The sequence below is a fragment of the Cnephaeus nilssonii genome, assembly GCF_951640355.1.
Source record: "Cnephaeus nilssonii genome assembly, chromosome: X".
Taxonomy (NCBI): Eukaryota; Metazoa; Chordata; class Mammalia; order Chiroptera; family Vespertilionidae; genus Cnephaeus; species Cnephaeus nilssonii.
The window spans coordinates 11,763,474-11,779,194 of NC_137071.1; the positions used below are offsets into that span (position 1 = coordinate 11,763,474).

The 15,721-nt window shown below is 43.3% G+C and overlaps 1 protein-coding gene across 1 annotated transcript in view; it reads right to left on the reverse strand.

Moving 5' to 3' along the window:
- Positions 1 to 7,097: 7,097 nt before the first annotated feature.
- The window catches only part of ACOT9 (acyl-CoA thioesterase 9), a 42,162-nt gene continuing 33,538 nt past the window's right edge, over positions 7,098 to 15,721 (reverse strand). The window contains exon 16 of the mRNA XM_079765739.1: positions 7,098 to 15,383. Within this exon, the coding sequence (XP_079621865.1) occupies positions 15,253 to 15,383 (131 nt within the window). The 3' untranslated portion in view covers positions 7,098 to 15,252. The remainder of the gene's footprint in view (positions 15,384 to 15,721) is intronic.

The window sequence follows — 15,721 nt, forward strand, 5'->3', positions numbered from 1 at the left end:
TAAAACATCCATGTCAGGGTCCAAAGATATTTACTGTTGAAGTCAGACACTGATGCCAAAAGATAGGCAGTTACTCTCTCTTTCCAAACTAAGAAATGTCCAATTGAATGAAACTCGTAACAACAACAACTGCCATTTATGTGGTTCTGCTACCTGCCAGGCATTTTGTTATTCTACGGATGAGGAAACTGAAGCTCAGATCAACTACTTACTCAAAGTCACACAGCCAGATAGAAAGGTAGAAACAGACTTTGAACCCCAGACGGTCTCCTTCCAGTTCGTGGCTCTTACCACTCCACCGTGGCTCACCTCTCTGTACCTTTGAGGGTGACAGCAAAGGACAGGTTTTGAGCACAGTCATCCTCCACACTGTCTGGTAAGGGACAGCTGAACCCAGAGCTCACTGCTCTGTACAACATAAAGCTATTTGGACACACACCCCCTTCTCTAAATTCATGTTTTCAACTTATACCAAATATATAAGTAGCAATTTACATGTTTAAATTTAGTTCAACAAAATTTGAATCCGTAAGCATATGTAGCTAGCTCTTTATATGGAACGCTGAACCCCAATGCTATGTCATCACCCCTTTTGCCATCCCAATATGGCAATGACTTTCGTAAGTATCTATAGGTGTGCCATGTAAGTATGTTCTAAATGATAGCTTACATTTGAAATTTTAGAAGCCAACCTATTAGTAAAGTTGAAAACTGCTAGTACTTTGGTATTCAAAAAGGGTTGTAATAATCTTGTCAATACTTCCAATACAATTGGAATCCTAGTCTCAGATTTCCTCTTTCCAATCTGAAGCGTACAGATTTTTTACTCATGGAATAAGCCTGTCTCTTAGAGCTTTTCTAACATGTTCATTTTAGGTATGTTTATAGGGAGGACAGCTATTTTTATATCTATTCCAAAAAGCCAGTCATTACTGTTTTCATTCAACATACAGCAGCTATCGATTGCCTACTCTACACACTTGGTATATATCAGTAACCAAAGATAGTTTTCTGCCCTTAAGGAGCTCAGTATTTGATTACTGAAGCAGGTGTTGATAGTGTAGTAATTTCTGGAGACCAACAAATGAGTGAAAATACATCCTGACTCACCACTTTGATATTAATTAATGTAAATAGCCATGAATAAAACAGCATTAAATGCACTCCTTTTCAGTGCCTTTTATCAACTATCCAAACAACTGACTTCTGAATGCCCACACGTCCAAAATTACATCCTAAAGATGATTTCATGTGGCCATTTACAGAAGACTGGGGAAAAAAGAGCATCCAGAAAGGATAGTCCCCCTGCAGAGGATGGGCCTTGGGCCTGACAGGGTGGCAGCTATAGGAGACCTATTCCCAGAACATGCTGACCTATGCAATCGAGAAGTGCTTCTCACTCCGGCACAATTTGCCCCCAGGGGACATGGAAATTTTGAGATATTTTTGGTTGTCACATCTGGGGGGGTGCTGCCAATCATCCTACAATGGACAGAACAGCCCCACAACAAAGACCTAGCCCAAGATGTCAATAGTGGTAAGGCTGACAAATCCCTCTAGAGACAGCTGCCAACAGATTAAGGGAAGGAGACCAGTACAGTTTAGTAGCTGCCTCTGCAGCAGGACAGACCATGCCATGCCATTTGGAGCTTATCCAAAATAATAGGTCAAGAGTGACTTGGAGGTTCTGTGAAATCACTAGGCAATCTCTCTTCAGTGCACGCACATTTATATACACACATGCTAGTATCTATAATAATAAAAAGCATAATATGCAAATCGACCGAACATCCAAACAGCAGAATGACTGTCTGATCAATCAATCAGGGGTCTCCACGATCACCCCAAAGAGGGAGGCCCAGGCCACCAACCTGCAGGCTGCAGTGGGTGGGCAGGGCCTCCCTCTATGGGGGCAATCCATCGTGGAGCCCTGGCTGGGTGGGCAGGGCCTACCTCTTTGGGGCGATCTATCATGGGGCTCCCGGACTGTGAGAGGGCACAGGCCGGGCTGAGGGACCCCTCTCCCGAGTGCATGAATTCCGTGCACTGGGCCTCTAGTATATCACATATAATTCCATGCTTCTCCTTCCAAGTTCTGATCTTCTGTTGAATAGTTCCCAGTTAAGTCTTGCCAGTATGCCGAGCTTTACAGTGATTGCAGCAGACTGTTCTTCCAGGGATTTCTGAATCCCCAGAATCTCATACAAGAAATCAGTCCCCACTCCCATCATTTCTTTTCTGCCCATGGTCACATCTAATCCTACATCCTAAACTTTCCATCTGTCAGTAGACTTCCTGGTTGTATATTTTGTTCTCAAATACATTAACCACTATTTCACTAGGTAATGATGCTCTGTACTCTACCCACCCCCAATCTGATATCACGGAATGCATCATTGTATTTCATTACCCATAAACTTTCTGATGCTATGTCACTGAAATATTTTTTAATAGACTTATCCTGTATAATAAAAGGCTAATATGCAAATCGACCAAATGGCAGAACAACCGGTCACTATGGTGTGCACTGACCACCAAGGGGCAGATGCTCAACACAGGAGCTGCCCCCTGGTGGTCAGTGCGCTCCCACAGGGGAAGCACTCACTGCTCAGCCAGAAGCCCAGAAGCCGGGCTCATGGCTAGCAAGCACAGCAGTGGTGGCAGGAGCCTCTCCCGCCTCCGCAGCAGCGCTAAGAATGTCCTACTGATGGCTTAGGCCCACTCCAACATCCCCCAAGGGCTCCTGGACTGCAAGAGGATGCAGGCCGGGCTGAGGGATCCCCCCCCCAAGTGCATGAATTTCGTGCACTGGGCCTCTAGTTAATATATGAATGAGATAAAACATGTATCTCAGGTAAACAGCTCCATAAAGGTCTCCATGTCAGGGGAGATAGGTATATATGCTTGTGTGTGTATAGATATAACACACATATACAGTATATATACACATGCTTCTATAAACTCATTAAAAATTTTACCTAGCTTTTAAAAGGAAGGAAAATATTTACCATGGTATTTAGTCTTAGACAGCAAAGCAACTTTTACCAATTCCATTATTCACATAATAATACAATTTTGGCATAATGTACACTTATGTAAAATCCTGAAAATATAGTTTTAAATGTCTACCTTCTTGAGGCTTACCCTGACAATTTTTTAAATTACAAAATTCAAAAGCCAAATCAAACACCCAAATTCACCTAAATCATTTGTTCATACAGAACATATTTATTACTTACACATGAACAAGGTACTTGGCTAGTCAATACAGATATAAAGATATGACATCTCTTCCCACAAGAAGCCCACAGTCTCTAAAAGACACTGCCACCTATGGTAGCTCCAAAGCGAGCATAAGCAACTAAAAGGAAAAACTGGGATGAGGGAATGTGTCACAGAGGAGGGGATTGTACACCCATTTCCTATTGCTCCACTGAAGGCTGTCACCTATGAGTGCACTGTCCTTATATGAAAAGACTGTACCTGTGACCCAACTTCAAGAGACAAAGCACTGACTGGTTTTCCTCTCATGATAATCTGCTGGGAAATGGCACATACTTTAGAGCTTACTGGCTAGGGTCAGCGGTGAGGGTGTGGCCAAGGTGAGATGGAAGGTAAGAATTGAATCTGCAGCCCGACCAGCATGGCTCAGTGGTTGAGTGTCAACCTATGAACCAGGAGGTCACGGTTTGATTACCAGTCAGGGCACATGCCCGGGCTATGGGCTTGATCCCCAGTGTGGGGAGTGCAAGGGACAGCTGATCAATGATTCTCTCTCATCATTAATGTTTCTATCTATCTCTCCTCCCTACCTCTCTAAAATCAATAAAAAATATATTTTTTTAAAAAATTGAATGTGCAGGTGTGGTTTAACTTTATATTCTGGTCATTTGTAGAGCTCAGAAGCAGGATTTACAAGTTTTTTATTGAAGGGAGTACACTGCATTGTAACCCAAAGGCCACGAGATGGCGCTCGGCGCACTGAAATCCCTCAGCCATCTGCCAGGTACTGAGCCCCCCTTTCAAGCTACAACTAATTAGCAACAACGAATGCGAACAATTTTATGGGTTTTTTTTAACCAATATAATTTAGAAAAAAATCAGACCAATTCAAAACTAAGTACAACTCAAGTAGGCATCTTAATTTGTACTGAGTATACTCCCACTAATGACCCTGACCCAGTTAAAAGGACATTTTACATCGTGACCTAGTATGCAGGTGCATGCGTGTGCAACATGCACGTTCACAATGAGTTTCACACACCATTATGCATGATGCATTCTGAGCTTTTATTTTTGTAATGCTGGTCACAACCCATTAAATTCCATAGCCCAAGATATACACTGAGTGGCCAGATTATTATGACCATCAGTACTTCGTTGGGCCACCTTTTGCCTTCAATACTGCGGTGATTCTTCTTGGCATTGACTCCACGAGATGTTGAAAGGTGATGGGAGGAATCTGACACCATGCCTGATGAATAGCACTGTCCAGTTCTGTGAGATTTGATGGTTGTGGAACCAGCTGCCTGATGGCTCTTTTAACTTCGTCCCACAAATGCTCAATTGGATTGAGATCTGGTGATTGTGGGGGCCACCTAAGCAAGTTAAAGTCTCCCTCATGTTCTTGAAACCACTCCTGCACAATACGAGCACCGTGGCATGGCACATTGTCTTGTTGGAAGAAGCCATCTCCATTGGGATACACCATCAACCTGATAGGATGAACTTGATCAGCAACAATACTTAGGTATGTTGTGCTATTCAGACGTTGTTCCACACGAATTAAAGGGCCCAAATCATGCCAGGAAAACATGCCACAAACCATAACACTGCCCCCACCAGCTTGAAGGGTTGTACTCATGCATGAGGGGTGCATGCTTTCATGCTGTTTCCGCGAAATTCTCACTCTGCCACCTGCATGATGCAACTGGAAACGTGATTCATTGGAACACATGACTTTTTTCCTATGCTCAACTGTCCAATCCTTGTGTTCCTGTGCGAACTGGAGACATTTTATCTTGGTAACTGCAGACAGCAAAGGTGTTCGAACAGGCCTTCGGCTTCCATATCCCATACGATGCAGTGCACGGCTAATTTGCCTACAAACGTCAGGTGGTCATAATAATCTGGCCACTCAGTGTGTGTGTGTGTGTGTGTGTGTGTGTGTGTGTGTGTGTGTATATATATATATATATATTTTTTTTTTTTCAGGATAAAAATAAATGCCTACTATATCAATACCTTGTCATCTGTACTTTTCATTTTACTTCCGTTATATTGTTTTAGCCATATTATTCCCTCTATTAGAGCACAATTTCTGTGAAACAAAAATCACAATATCCTGTCCGGCTGGTGTGCTCAACTGATGAACAGGAAGTCACAGTTGGATTCCCAGTCAGGCACATGCCTGGCTTGCGGGCTTGATCCCCAGCAGGGGGCATGCAGGAGGCAGCCGATCAATGATTCTTTCTCATCGAGTTTCTATTCCTCTCTCCCTCTCCCTTCCTCTCTCTGAAATCATTTTTTTTTTAAATTTAAATCAAAATATTCCTACCCTGTCTTTGGTTACTATAATCCTTTCTCTGGGGTATTAATTTCTCAGTGCCTCTGGATTACTAAATGGTTTTCAGAATGGCCTCTATTCTTCTGAGGCTCCTTTTTAGCATACAAATCTTAAATAGGATTTGATTTTTAGGATGATATTTCATGAAATGTTCATTAAAATATTTCACTTACTGAACAGCTGAGTCAAGTGAAGGAATATAGGCCTAAATCAGAAGACTGTGAGATGAGAAAAATGCCCCTACTTTTATGGAGGAAGAATCAGACTCGAAGCAATGACTCCCCCGACCCTACCCCTTGAACTAGAGGCCTGAAGACATAGATCAACCTCACAGGTGTGAACATTAAGGCCAGCACGCTTCCCCAAATCATACTGCCTGCCAGAAACCCACCCAACTGGACCAAAGCACCCCAAATCCACCTCAGATTGAGCCCCTTAGATCAAAATAATCTTATGATACAACAGTTTCATGAAACAATGTGATTTATTAAGGACCCTTAAGTCCATTTTAAACTGACCAAAGCCTTATTTTTTAAAATATATTTTATTGATTTTTTACAGAGAGAAAGGGAGAGGGACAGAGAGCTAGAAACATCGATGAGAGAGAAACATCTATCAGCTGCCTCCTGCTCACCCCGCACTGGGGATGTGCCCGCAACCAAGGTACATGCCCTTGACCGGAATCAAACCCGGGACCTTTCAGTCTGCAGGCCGACGCTCTATCCACTGAGCCAAACCGGTCAGGGCTAAAGCCTTATTTTTTAATTCCTCTTTCCTGTTACCTGTTTTATAGTAATTCATTATTTGTTGCCAAGCGAGGGGGAGAAAACATTCACAAGTCAATTTAAAGAGTCAATCACAAATGTAGCAAAAGTCTTATTTTAAGAGGTTTTTTTTAAATGCTAAAAATATTTCAGCCAACCTCATCTATTATGGTTGAGATTCTATCATGTTCTGATATATATATATAGTATATTCATACCGTATACATAAAATCATGTTAACTTTTTATCATAACAGCTGAGAAAATATGTATAAAATGTGGCAAAGGGCCAAGATTCTAGATCTAGTCTGTGTCTACCGCACCTATAAAGGTACAGGGTGGGCTTTGGGAAATTATGTTCCCCTTTCTAAACCTCACTTTCCTCATCTGCAAAATGGGGGTAATAATGGTATTTACCTCAAAGGACGATTGTAAGAATTAAATGAGAAAGTTCATTTTTAAATTTTATTTATTGATTTGAGAGCGAGAAAAACATCAATGTGTTGTTCCACTTATTTATGCATTCATTGGTTGATTCTTGTATGTGCCCTGATAAGAGATCAAACCCATAACCTTGGCTTATCAGGACAGTGCTCTAACCAACTGAGCTACCCAGCCAGGTCAAGAAAATACGTTTTAATGTCATCAACACAGTGCCTGACACATAGAAAGAATCCAGCATGCTTTAGCTATACATAAAAATTCTTATTTTGTAATGATTACATCTTTTTTTTCTCCCCTCCCCCCACCAAGTCCCACCCAGCCCCATGATTACATCTTATAACTGATGTTTTTGCCACACTTCACTAACATACAAGTTGCCATGAGGTTCTATAAACAAATAAAGAATCCCTAAGCTTTCATGTTAAAGCACCAAGCATTGATTTTGAACTTCAGGCTCTTGCTCAGAAACAGAAACGGGTAACACAAACTTGTATTCTATGTACCAAAACAGAGGCAAATAGCTTATAAACTAACCTTCACCTTCCTCCTGATGCACTTCCTTTCACCTCCCTCTTCTCATCTGTAAAGGATTAAATGCTAAAATATTATTATTCAGAATTCCTTGTACAGTTAAACACATTGTTAGAAGTTAATTTTATAAAACATCAACAATGACAGCAATTATACAACAAAGCAAAACTGCTAACTCTTGAAAGATGAAAATGTCAGTGGGATCTAAAATGTTATCCAAAATTTGGTTTTAAGAAACATAAAACTGCCCTGGCTGGTTTGGCTCAGTGGATAGAGCATCCACCCATGGACTGAAGGGTCCCGGTTCAATTCTGCTCAAGGGTACGTACCTTGGTTACAGGCTCATCCCTGACCCTGGTCCAGATGCATGCAGGAGGGAACCAATAGATGTGTCTCTCTCACATTGATGTGTCTCTCTCCCTCCCTTCCACTCTCTCTAAAAAAATCAATGGAAAAATATCCTCTGGTGATGATTAACAACAACAAAAAGAAACATTATACTAATATTTGATTTTTCAGAGCAAAAGAGTGCAAATGATTTACTCCTTGGACATACTGTATACTATACTGGCCTTTCATGTAACAAAATAGAATAAAGAGTGTGATCCCAGCTTTGTAAGAGTTATAAAAACTCCTAGTGTTTTTTATTTATTTGTAGGTGTTAACAAAAAGAAAAAGGTCCATGGTCAAGTTAAACAGGTGTTCTTATGGTCCTACTTTTCAGTCTTTTGTAAGCTAATATCCATTCTAACATATCAGAGGAGGGTTATCCTAGGCAGTTTCCCAACGTTACTTGTCAATAAAATGTTTATAAAACAGCATCTCACTAGCACCAGTGTCCAAGGAATTCACCCAGGAAAGAGCTGCACGCTTGCAATGACTCAGCCCCTTGTCATCCAGCTTTTTGAAATTGTTTTAAAATATATTTTATTGATTTTTTACAGAGAGGAAGGGAGAAGGATATACAGTTAGAAACATCAATGAGAGAGAAACATCGATCAGCTGCCTCCTGCACACCTCCCACTGGGGATGTGCCCACAACCAAGGTACATGCCCTTGGCCGGAACCGAACCTGGGACCCTTGAGTCCACAGGCCAACGCTCTATCCACTGAGCCAAACCGGTCAGGGCTGAAATTGTTTTTTCTTTCCAGCACCTCTTGATCATCCAACCTGTAGCCTTTTCCCAGTGCTCATCTTTGTCAGCTTCCATGACACCACCGATCATTCCCTCCACAAAAATGGCTTTGAAAGGCAGGAGGAGGATATAGTTATGACCTAAGAATGTGTCTGGTTGCTCTTGGACCCCTTGAGCCTCCATTAAAGAAATCCAACCAGCCTATTAGAGAGGCCTGGGCAGCCCCCACCCATGCCAGCCACCCCAGCTGAGGTGCCAGATGTTCCCATACTAGGCAAGCTCCCGGATGAACACAGCTGCCCCAGTGACCCCAGTGGCCAATGCTACCTAAAGCAGAAGAACCTCCAGGTGAGCCCAGCCATCCCAAAGAATCAAATGTCTTTAGAAGGATCAAAGATCTCTCCCTGCACAAACGCATCAAAAAGAAAATGCTGAACTCCCTGGGGGTAAGAGAAGGACTTCAGTTCTTCAGGAATCAAGCTCCTGGTTCTACACAAAGAGATGGGAGAAAGTAGATCATGTCATAGAGCATGCAGGCAGCAAAGGGAACATGGAGACAGGGTATTCGGGTTGCCAGAAAGGATCTATAGCAGCGGTTGCCAACCTTTCGGACCTCACGGACCACCAGTGGTCCGCGGACCACCCGTGCTGATCTATAGTATAGCATCACTTGGGTACGTATGACACAGTGCAAAGCACGCCAGCGTGAACTCTTTTCTGGAGAAACCAGTGATAAAGGCACAACCCTTAAAGACTGCCCATTTCACAGAGAAAAAGGAAGGGACCCCTCACTGAGCCTTTAGATCCCAAGGCCAGCACTCTCTCCCCATTCCCAAAGAACAGTCCTGATACTATCAGCTGAACTCATTATCACCCAAACTTTAGCATGTTATCACTAAGGCAAAATGTGGCAGTTTCAAATCCAAGTGGCTGGAGGCCTGGAAACTGTAGTCCTAGAACAGGCTGCAGGCCTGCTCCCTTCCCCGCTCCACCTTTCTCCAGCCTCATGTACCTAATGGTAACTTAAAGGCTTTGGAGCATTGCTGGGTTAAATGATAAACATCTAAATAGTTCTTTCTTTCTTTTTAAATATATTTTATTGAATTTTTACAGAGAGGAAGGGAGAGGGACAGAGAGCTAGAAACATCGATGAGAGAGAAACATCGACCAGCTGCCTCCTGCACACCCCCTACCGGGGATGTGCCCGCAACCAAGGTACATGCCCTTGACCGGAATCGAACCTGGGACCCTTCAGTCCGCAGGCCGACGCTCTATCCACTGAGCCAAACCGGTTTCAGCTTTTATTGATTTTTTACAGAGAGGAAGGGAGAGGGATAGAGAGAAACATCGATGAGAGAGAAACATTGATCAGCCGCCTCCTGTACACCCCCCACTGGGTATGAGCCGGCAACCAAGGTACATGCCCTTGATCAGAATCGAACCTGGGACCCTTGAGTCTGCAGGCCGACGCTCTATCCACTGAGCCAAACCGTTTAGGGTAATATCTAAATATTTCAACAAGTTTTCAGTTCACCTGATTTCAGCTTTTGTTACAGAAAATCTATAGTAGAATTGGAAATGTTGATGTAATGTCTTTGATTGAAGGTGTGGTTTAAGAAATACTGGCTGTTTACTTTTTGGTTATCATTGGAAAATTAAGGTTTCTCTAATTGAATTGGAAGGAAATTGTATGGTTTTGATAATAGAGGACATGAGGCATAGACATGCATTTTGTAGGGGGGAAAAAGTGAGTTAAAATTATAAGAATGTTTGTGAAAGTTATAGAAGGTTTGGAGAGAGAAATGTTAAAAGGAAGTTATATAAATGACACATGCCAATAAGCCAGGATAAGTAAAATAGGGAAACTAGATGGTTAAACAGAGTAAATCCCATCTTTTCTAAACCAAGGACACTTAAGAGTGAATGATTAGCATTTTGCCTCCCTAACCAGAGGGCAAATAGCTTATATCAACTTACTCAGGGAGACAGATAGCAGAGATTCAATTAGTGTCATTTGCTGGTCACACCCAAGGACAAAGGAAGTTAAACTTTTTTTCTTGACCTACAGTCGAATAGGCCCCGGAATGCCTCAAGATCTTCCTACAATGGAGACTAGGGACCAATTTCTTAAGAACTATGTACTGGGTATCTCTTTACTTTAATCTCTCTCAGGTTAGAAGGCCTCCTGACCCAAGACCCTCCTCTTGCATTTCTGGTTCAGACTACGTTTGTTCTAATCAAGACTTGGAAGGGAAACAAGTTGGAACCCTCCCGGGAAGGACCCTACCTTGTCTTGCTTACCACAGACTGCTGTTCAGACTGCAGAGCGAGGTTGGACCCATCACACACAGGCTAAGGGCGGACACGCCTCAACTTGGATGGCCATACCAGGACATATCCCCTTGAAATTAATGCTAAAATCTTTGAGCTGTCTTAATTAAAAAAAAAAAAAAAAAAAAGGACTGCCCGTTGAAGAAATACCTAAGCAAAAAAAAATGAAGAACTTGTAATAAATGCCTTAAGTAATACTGGGCTTACTGGGATATCTCAGCATGGACTAAACCACATCCAACCCACATTAGGAAATTCCACACTAGATACATGGCAGAGCTGGTACTGGTTAAAAGTTTGCTGTTCTTTAAAGTAGAGGGACAGAACACTAAATATCTAGAATCTATTGTGTATCCTACATGGTCTGCTTCCTCTCATCTTTTTAAAATCCTATATTAAAATTCTAGTTCTTGCCTAGCCTGCGTGGCTCCGTGGTTGAGCGTCCACCTGTGAACCAGGAGGTCACGGTTTGATTCCCGGTCAGGGCACATGCCCGGGGTTGTGGGCTCGATCCTCAGTGTGGGGGGTGAAGGGGGCAGCCGATCAATGATTCTCTCTCATCATGGATGTTTCTATCTCTCCCTCTTCCTTCCTCTCTGAAATAAATAAAAATATATTTTAAAAACCTCTAGCCCTGCCCTAACCGGTTTGGCTCAGTGGATAGAGCATCGGCCTACAGACTCAAGGGTCCCAGGTTCGATTCCAGTCAAGGGCACGTACCTTGGTTGTGGGCACATCCCCAGTGCGGGGTGTGCAGGAGGCAGCTGATCGATGTTTCTCTCTCATCGATGTTTCTAACTCTCTATCCCTCTCCCTTCCTCTCTGTAAAAAAATCAATGAAATATATTTAAAAAAATTTTTTAAAAACACAAACCTCTAGTTTTTATCATTTAAAAAACTATATTGGTAGATAACAGATTTGTGGTTAAGACTCCAATATCCAAAATTACTCGAACAAGTAACAACTAAAAAGACAATGAGCCCTGGCCCATTTGGCTCAGTGGATAGAGCATCAGCTAGCAAACTGAAGGGTCCCCGGTTTGATTCTGGTCAAGGGCATGTACCTTGGCTGCAGGTTCCTCCCTGGCCCAGGCCCTAGTCAGGGCTCATACAGGAGGCAACCAGTCGATATGTTTCTCTCACATTGATATTTCTCTCTCTTTCCCTCTCTCTTCCACTGTCTTTAAAAATCAATGGAAAAATATCCTCAGGTGAGGATAAAAAAGACAATGAGCAAATTTTTTAAAGTTCAATCCCAGTAGAATTAAAAGAAAGGCAGTTAATGAATGTCATTTTTTGCCTATTGAAATGGCAAAGATGTTTTTATTTATTTATTTATTTATTTATTTTTAATATATTTTATTGATTTTTTACAGAGAGGAAGAGAGAGGGATAGAGAGTTAGAAACATCAATGAGAGAGAAACATCGATCAGCTGCCTCTTGCACACCCCCTACTGGGGATGCGCCCGCAACCAAGGTACATGCCCTTGACAGGAATCGAACCTGGGACCCTTGAGTCCGCAGGCCGACGCTCTATCCACTGAGCCAAACCGGTTTCAGCGGCAAAGATGTTTTTAAAAGAATAGGATAATGAGGACAAATATGTGACACCTTAATCAATAAAGAAATTTTAAAAAAAACAAAATAAAATAATAAAAGAATAGGATAAAATGTGCCTAAGTTCAGGCCAACTGCTGATGAGTAAGTGATCGCGTGCAACTGTTCTGGAGGGTAATGTGAAATACACTCAAAGCCCTCAACATGTATGTACTTCAACATATGAACATGTGCAATTGTTCTGGAGGTGTATGTAAAATACACGCAAAGCCTTCAACATGTATGTACTTCAATGTATGAACATGTGCAACTGTTCTGGGGGGGTATGTGAAATACACTCAAAGCCTTCAACATATATACTATTTTGCCCTGGACATCACTTCTCTACAATTTTCCTAAGAAAATAATTTAAGGATTAAATATTTTAACTAAAGATATTTATTGCAACACTAGAGGACCGATACACGAAATTCATGCAAGAGTAGGCCTTCCTTCCCATGGCTGCCAGCACCCGCTTCCCTCTGGCACCCGGGACCAGGCTTCCCTCGCAGCCCCAGCTTCGTCTGGAAGGTGGTCCAGAAGGACGTCAGTCTAATTAGCATATTATGCTTTTATTATTATAGATTACTTAAAATAGCAAGGAAAGTTTTAGAAAAAGCTACAGTGCACAGCAATAAATGGATGAATGGATAATGTACATTTCACACAACAGGATTAGGTCTCTTCACTGAACTCCACTTAACACATTCACACAACTCCCCAGAGCCCGTCCCTCTCCCTTCATCCCTCCCCGGAAGCCACTTCAGGGGCCCCACTGGGTTGTGGGTAGATATGCAAAACGCTGTGCTAAAGGGCCAGATGAAGCTCAGGAGGCAAAGATTGATGCTACTGTTCATTCCCGGGACTGACGATGTCAGAAAGGTTTGTTCATAGTAACTGATTTCCATAAAAACTAAACTAGCATGATTTTAAAAGCATGCCAGCTAGCCGAAACCGGTTTGGCTCAGTGGATAGAGCATCGGCCTGCGGACTGAAGGGTCCCAGGTTCGATTCCGGTCAAGGGCATGTACATTGGTTGCGGGCACATCCCCGGTAGGGGGTGTGCAGGAGGCAGCTGGTCGATGTTTCTCTCTCATTGATGTTTCTAGCTCTCTATCCCTCTCCCTTCCTCTCTGTAAAAAATCAATAAAAATCTATTAAAAAATATAAAATAAAATAAAAAAATAAAAGCATGCCAGCTAACTCTGAGGCAGAGCCAAGTTTGTGACTACTGATCTGGAACCCCCACTAAAGACTGCTTCCTTCCTTTCCAGAGATGACTTTTTTCTTCTCTGCAGCCTGGTCTTGGTCTCTTCTGACCTTGAGCGACTTCCTGTCCAATCCAGGAAGAAACCGTGTCTTGGCTGCGAACTCAAGGGTTACCTCCCTTTGGTAATTGTGATGTTGGGTACAGCCCCCCTAGGTGACACTGTGATTGATACTGGGTGTGGCCTCCCTTGCTACATTCCTAGAAAGCAGTCTAGTGTACTTACTGGTCAAGAGTACCCTGGCCCCACGCAGTCTCATTCTGAATCCCAGCACCACCACCTACTAGGGGTGGGACCCAGTCTCATTCTGAATCCCAGCACCACCACCTACTAGCGGTACTTAACCTCTCTATACTTCAGTTTCCTGACCTAACCATATGAGGGGTTACAGAACCTACCACATAGTACTGATGGAAGAAATAAATGAGCTTGCCCAACCAGTGTTGCTCAGTGGTTGAGCGTCGACCTATGAACCAGGAGGTCATGGTTCAATTCCCAGTGGTCATGGCATATGCCCAGTTGGGCGCTCATTCCCCAATGTGGGGCATGCAGAAGGCAGCCAATCAATGATTCTCTCTCATCATTGATATTTCTATCTCTCCCTCTCCCTTCCTCTCTGAAATCAATAAAAATATTTTTTAAAAAGAAATAAATGAACTACCACATAGCAAGTATGATCCACAAGCATATGCAGCTGTTATTATTGTTCTTGGGTGGTTTTTTTTGTTGTTGTTGTTGTTATTGTTAATTCTCACCCGAGGATATTTTTCCATTGATTTTTAGAGAGAGTGGAAGGGAGGGGGACAGAGAAACATCGATGTAAGAGAGACACATCGATTGGTTGCCTCCTGCATGCGCCCCAGCCCCGATAAGGGCCAGGGATTGAGCTTGCAACCGAGCTACATACCCTTGACTGGAATCAAACCCAGGACCCTTCAGTTCGCATGCCGACGCTCTATCCACTGAGCCAAACCAGCTAGGACTTGTTTTTTAATTGTATATCCCACCTAGTGCCAGCAGAGAGTACCAGGAGCTGTCTAGTGAGAGAGTGAACACACAGTCCTGTTTCCTCATCTGGCTCATCTCTGAACATCTCCGCGTATGGCTTCAGATCTAAAGCTTCCCACAAATCTTTCACAATACCACCTCTTTCGTCAAATCCCTTCGCCCCCCCCTCCCCCTTTTCATCTACCCTTTGCTAACAACGAAAGCTGGAAAGCAGGGGGAGGCAAAACACTAAGGAATCATGGAGGGTTGCTGGGATTTAGAGGACACAGGGGAACTGCCACAAAGGTCAGGCTGAAAGAATGCCCTCCAAATGGCTTGGCAAGAAGCCACGGACGCATGGATAGTCTGTGATCTGTGTGAGAAAAAGAGGTTTCCAATGGCACACAAAGGCATCTGTCCTGATCTCTTCAGCAGACAGGAAGCAACATGGTGGATCCACAATTTCAATCGTTTTGAAAGTGTTTATTATTTAATAACTCTCTCTCCCTCTGCCCCAGCCGGCCACTCTCTTGTTCTACTTTTCTAATCATCCTAAAAGCTGAAGACATCCTTTTTCTCTATGGGGGATGAGCATAAGCACTAAACCTATACACGTGATGAGGCCGTCGTCAGGCACTAGGAAGGCTGGTCTCCAACAAGTGTGGCTTTCCCTGGGGCTTCAGAAGGTAGTCCTTTTTCATGGTCTGCGATGCACTCATGGAGTTAAAATGCCGCTGCCCATCTAAATACAACATGGACTCTGAAACACAAGAGAGATAACCATGGAGAAACTTGCAGTGCCTCAGAACAGCAAGGTACAAACACAGGACTACTCGGGAACACTGGGCGGCAATGAGAACGCAGAACTGGTGCTCGGCAAGCGCTATTGGGCCAGGAGTGCGCACGGTTCCCACGGCAGCAAGCCTCGACTCCCACCCCTTTCCTTTGGCTGGACCAGTCTTTGACCTCCAGTGGCTGCTTGCAGCTGGCACCAGCTCTTCAGGCAACAGCCAGGTGGGCAGAGCAGCCACAGCCACCTGCGGGGCCAGGAGGCATCCTGGCCTTCTGGGCTGCAGAACCTGAAAATGCACAATCTCC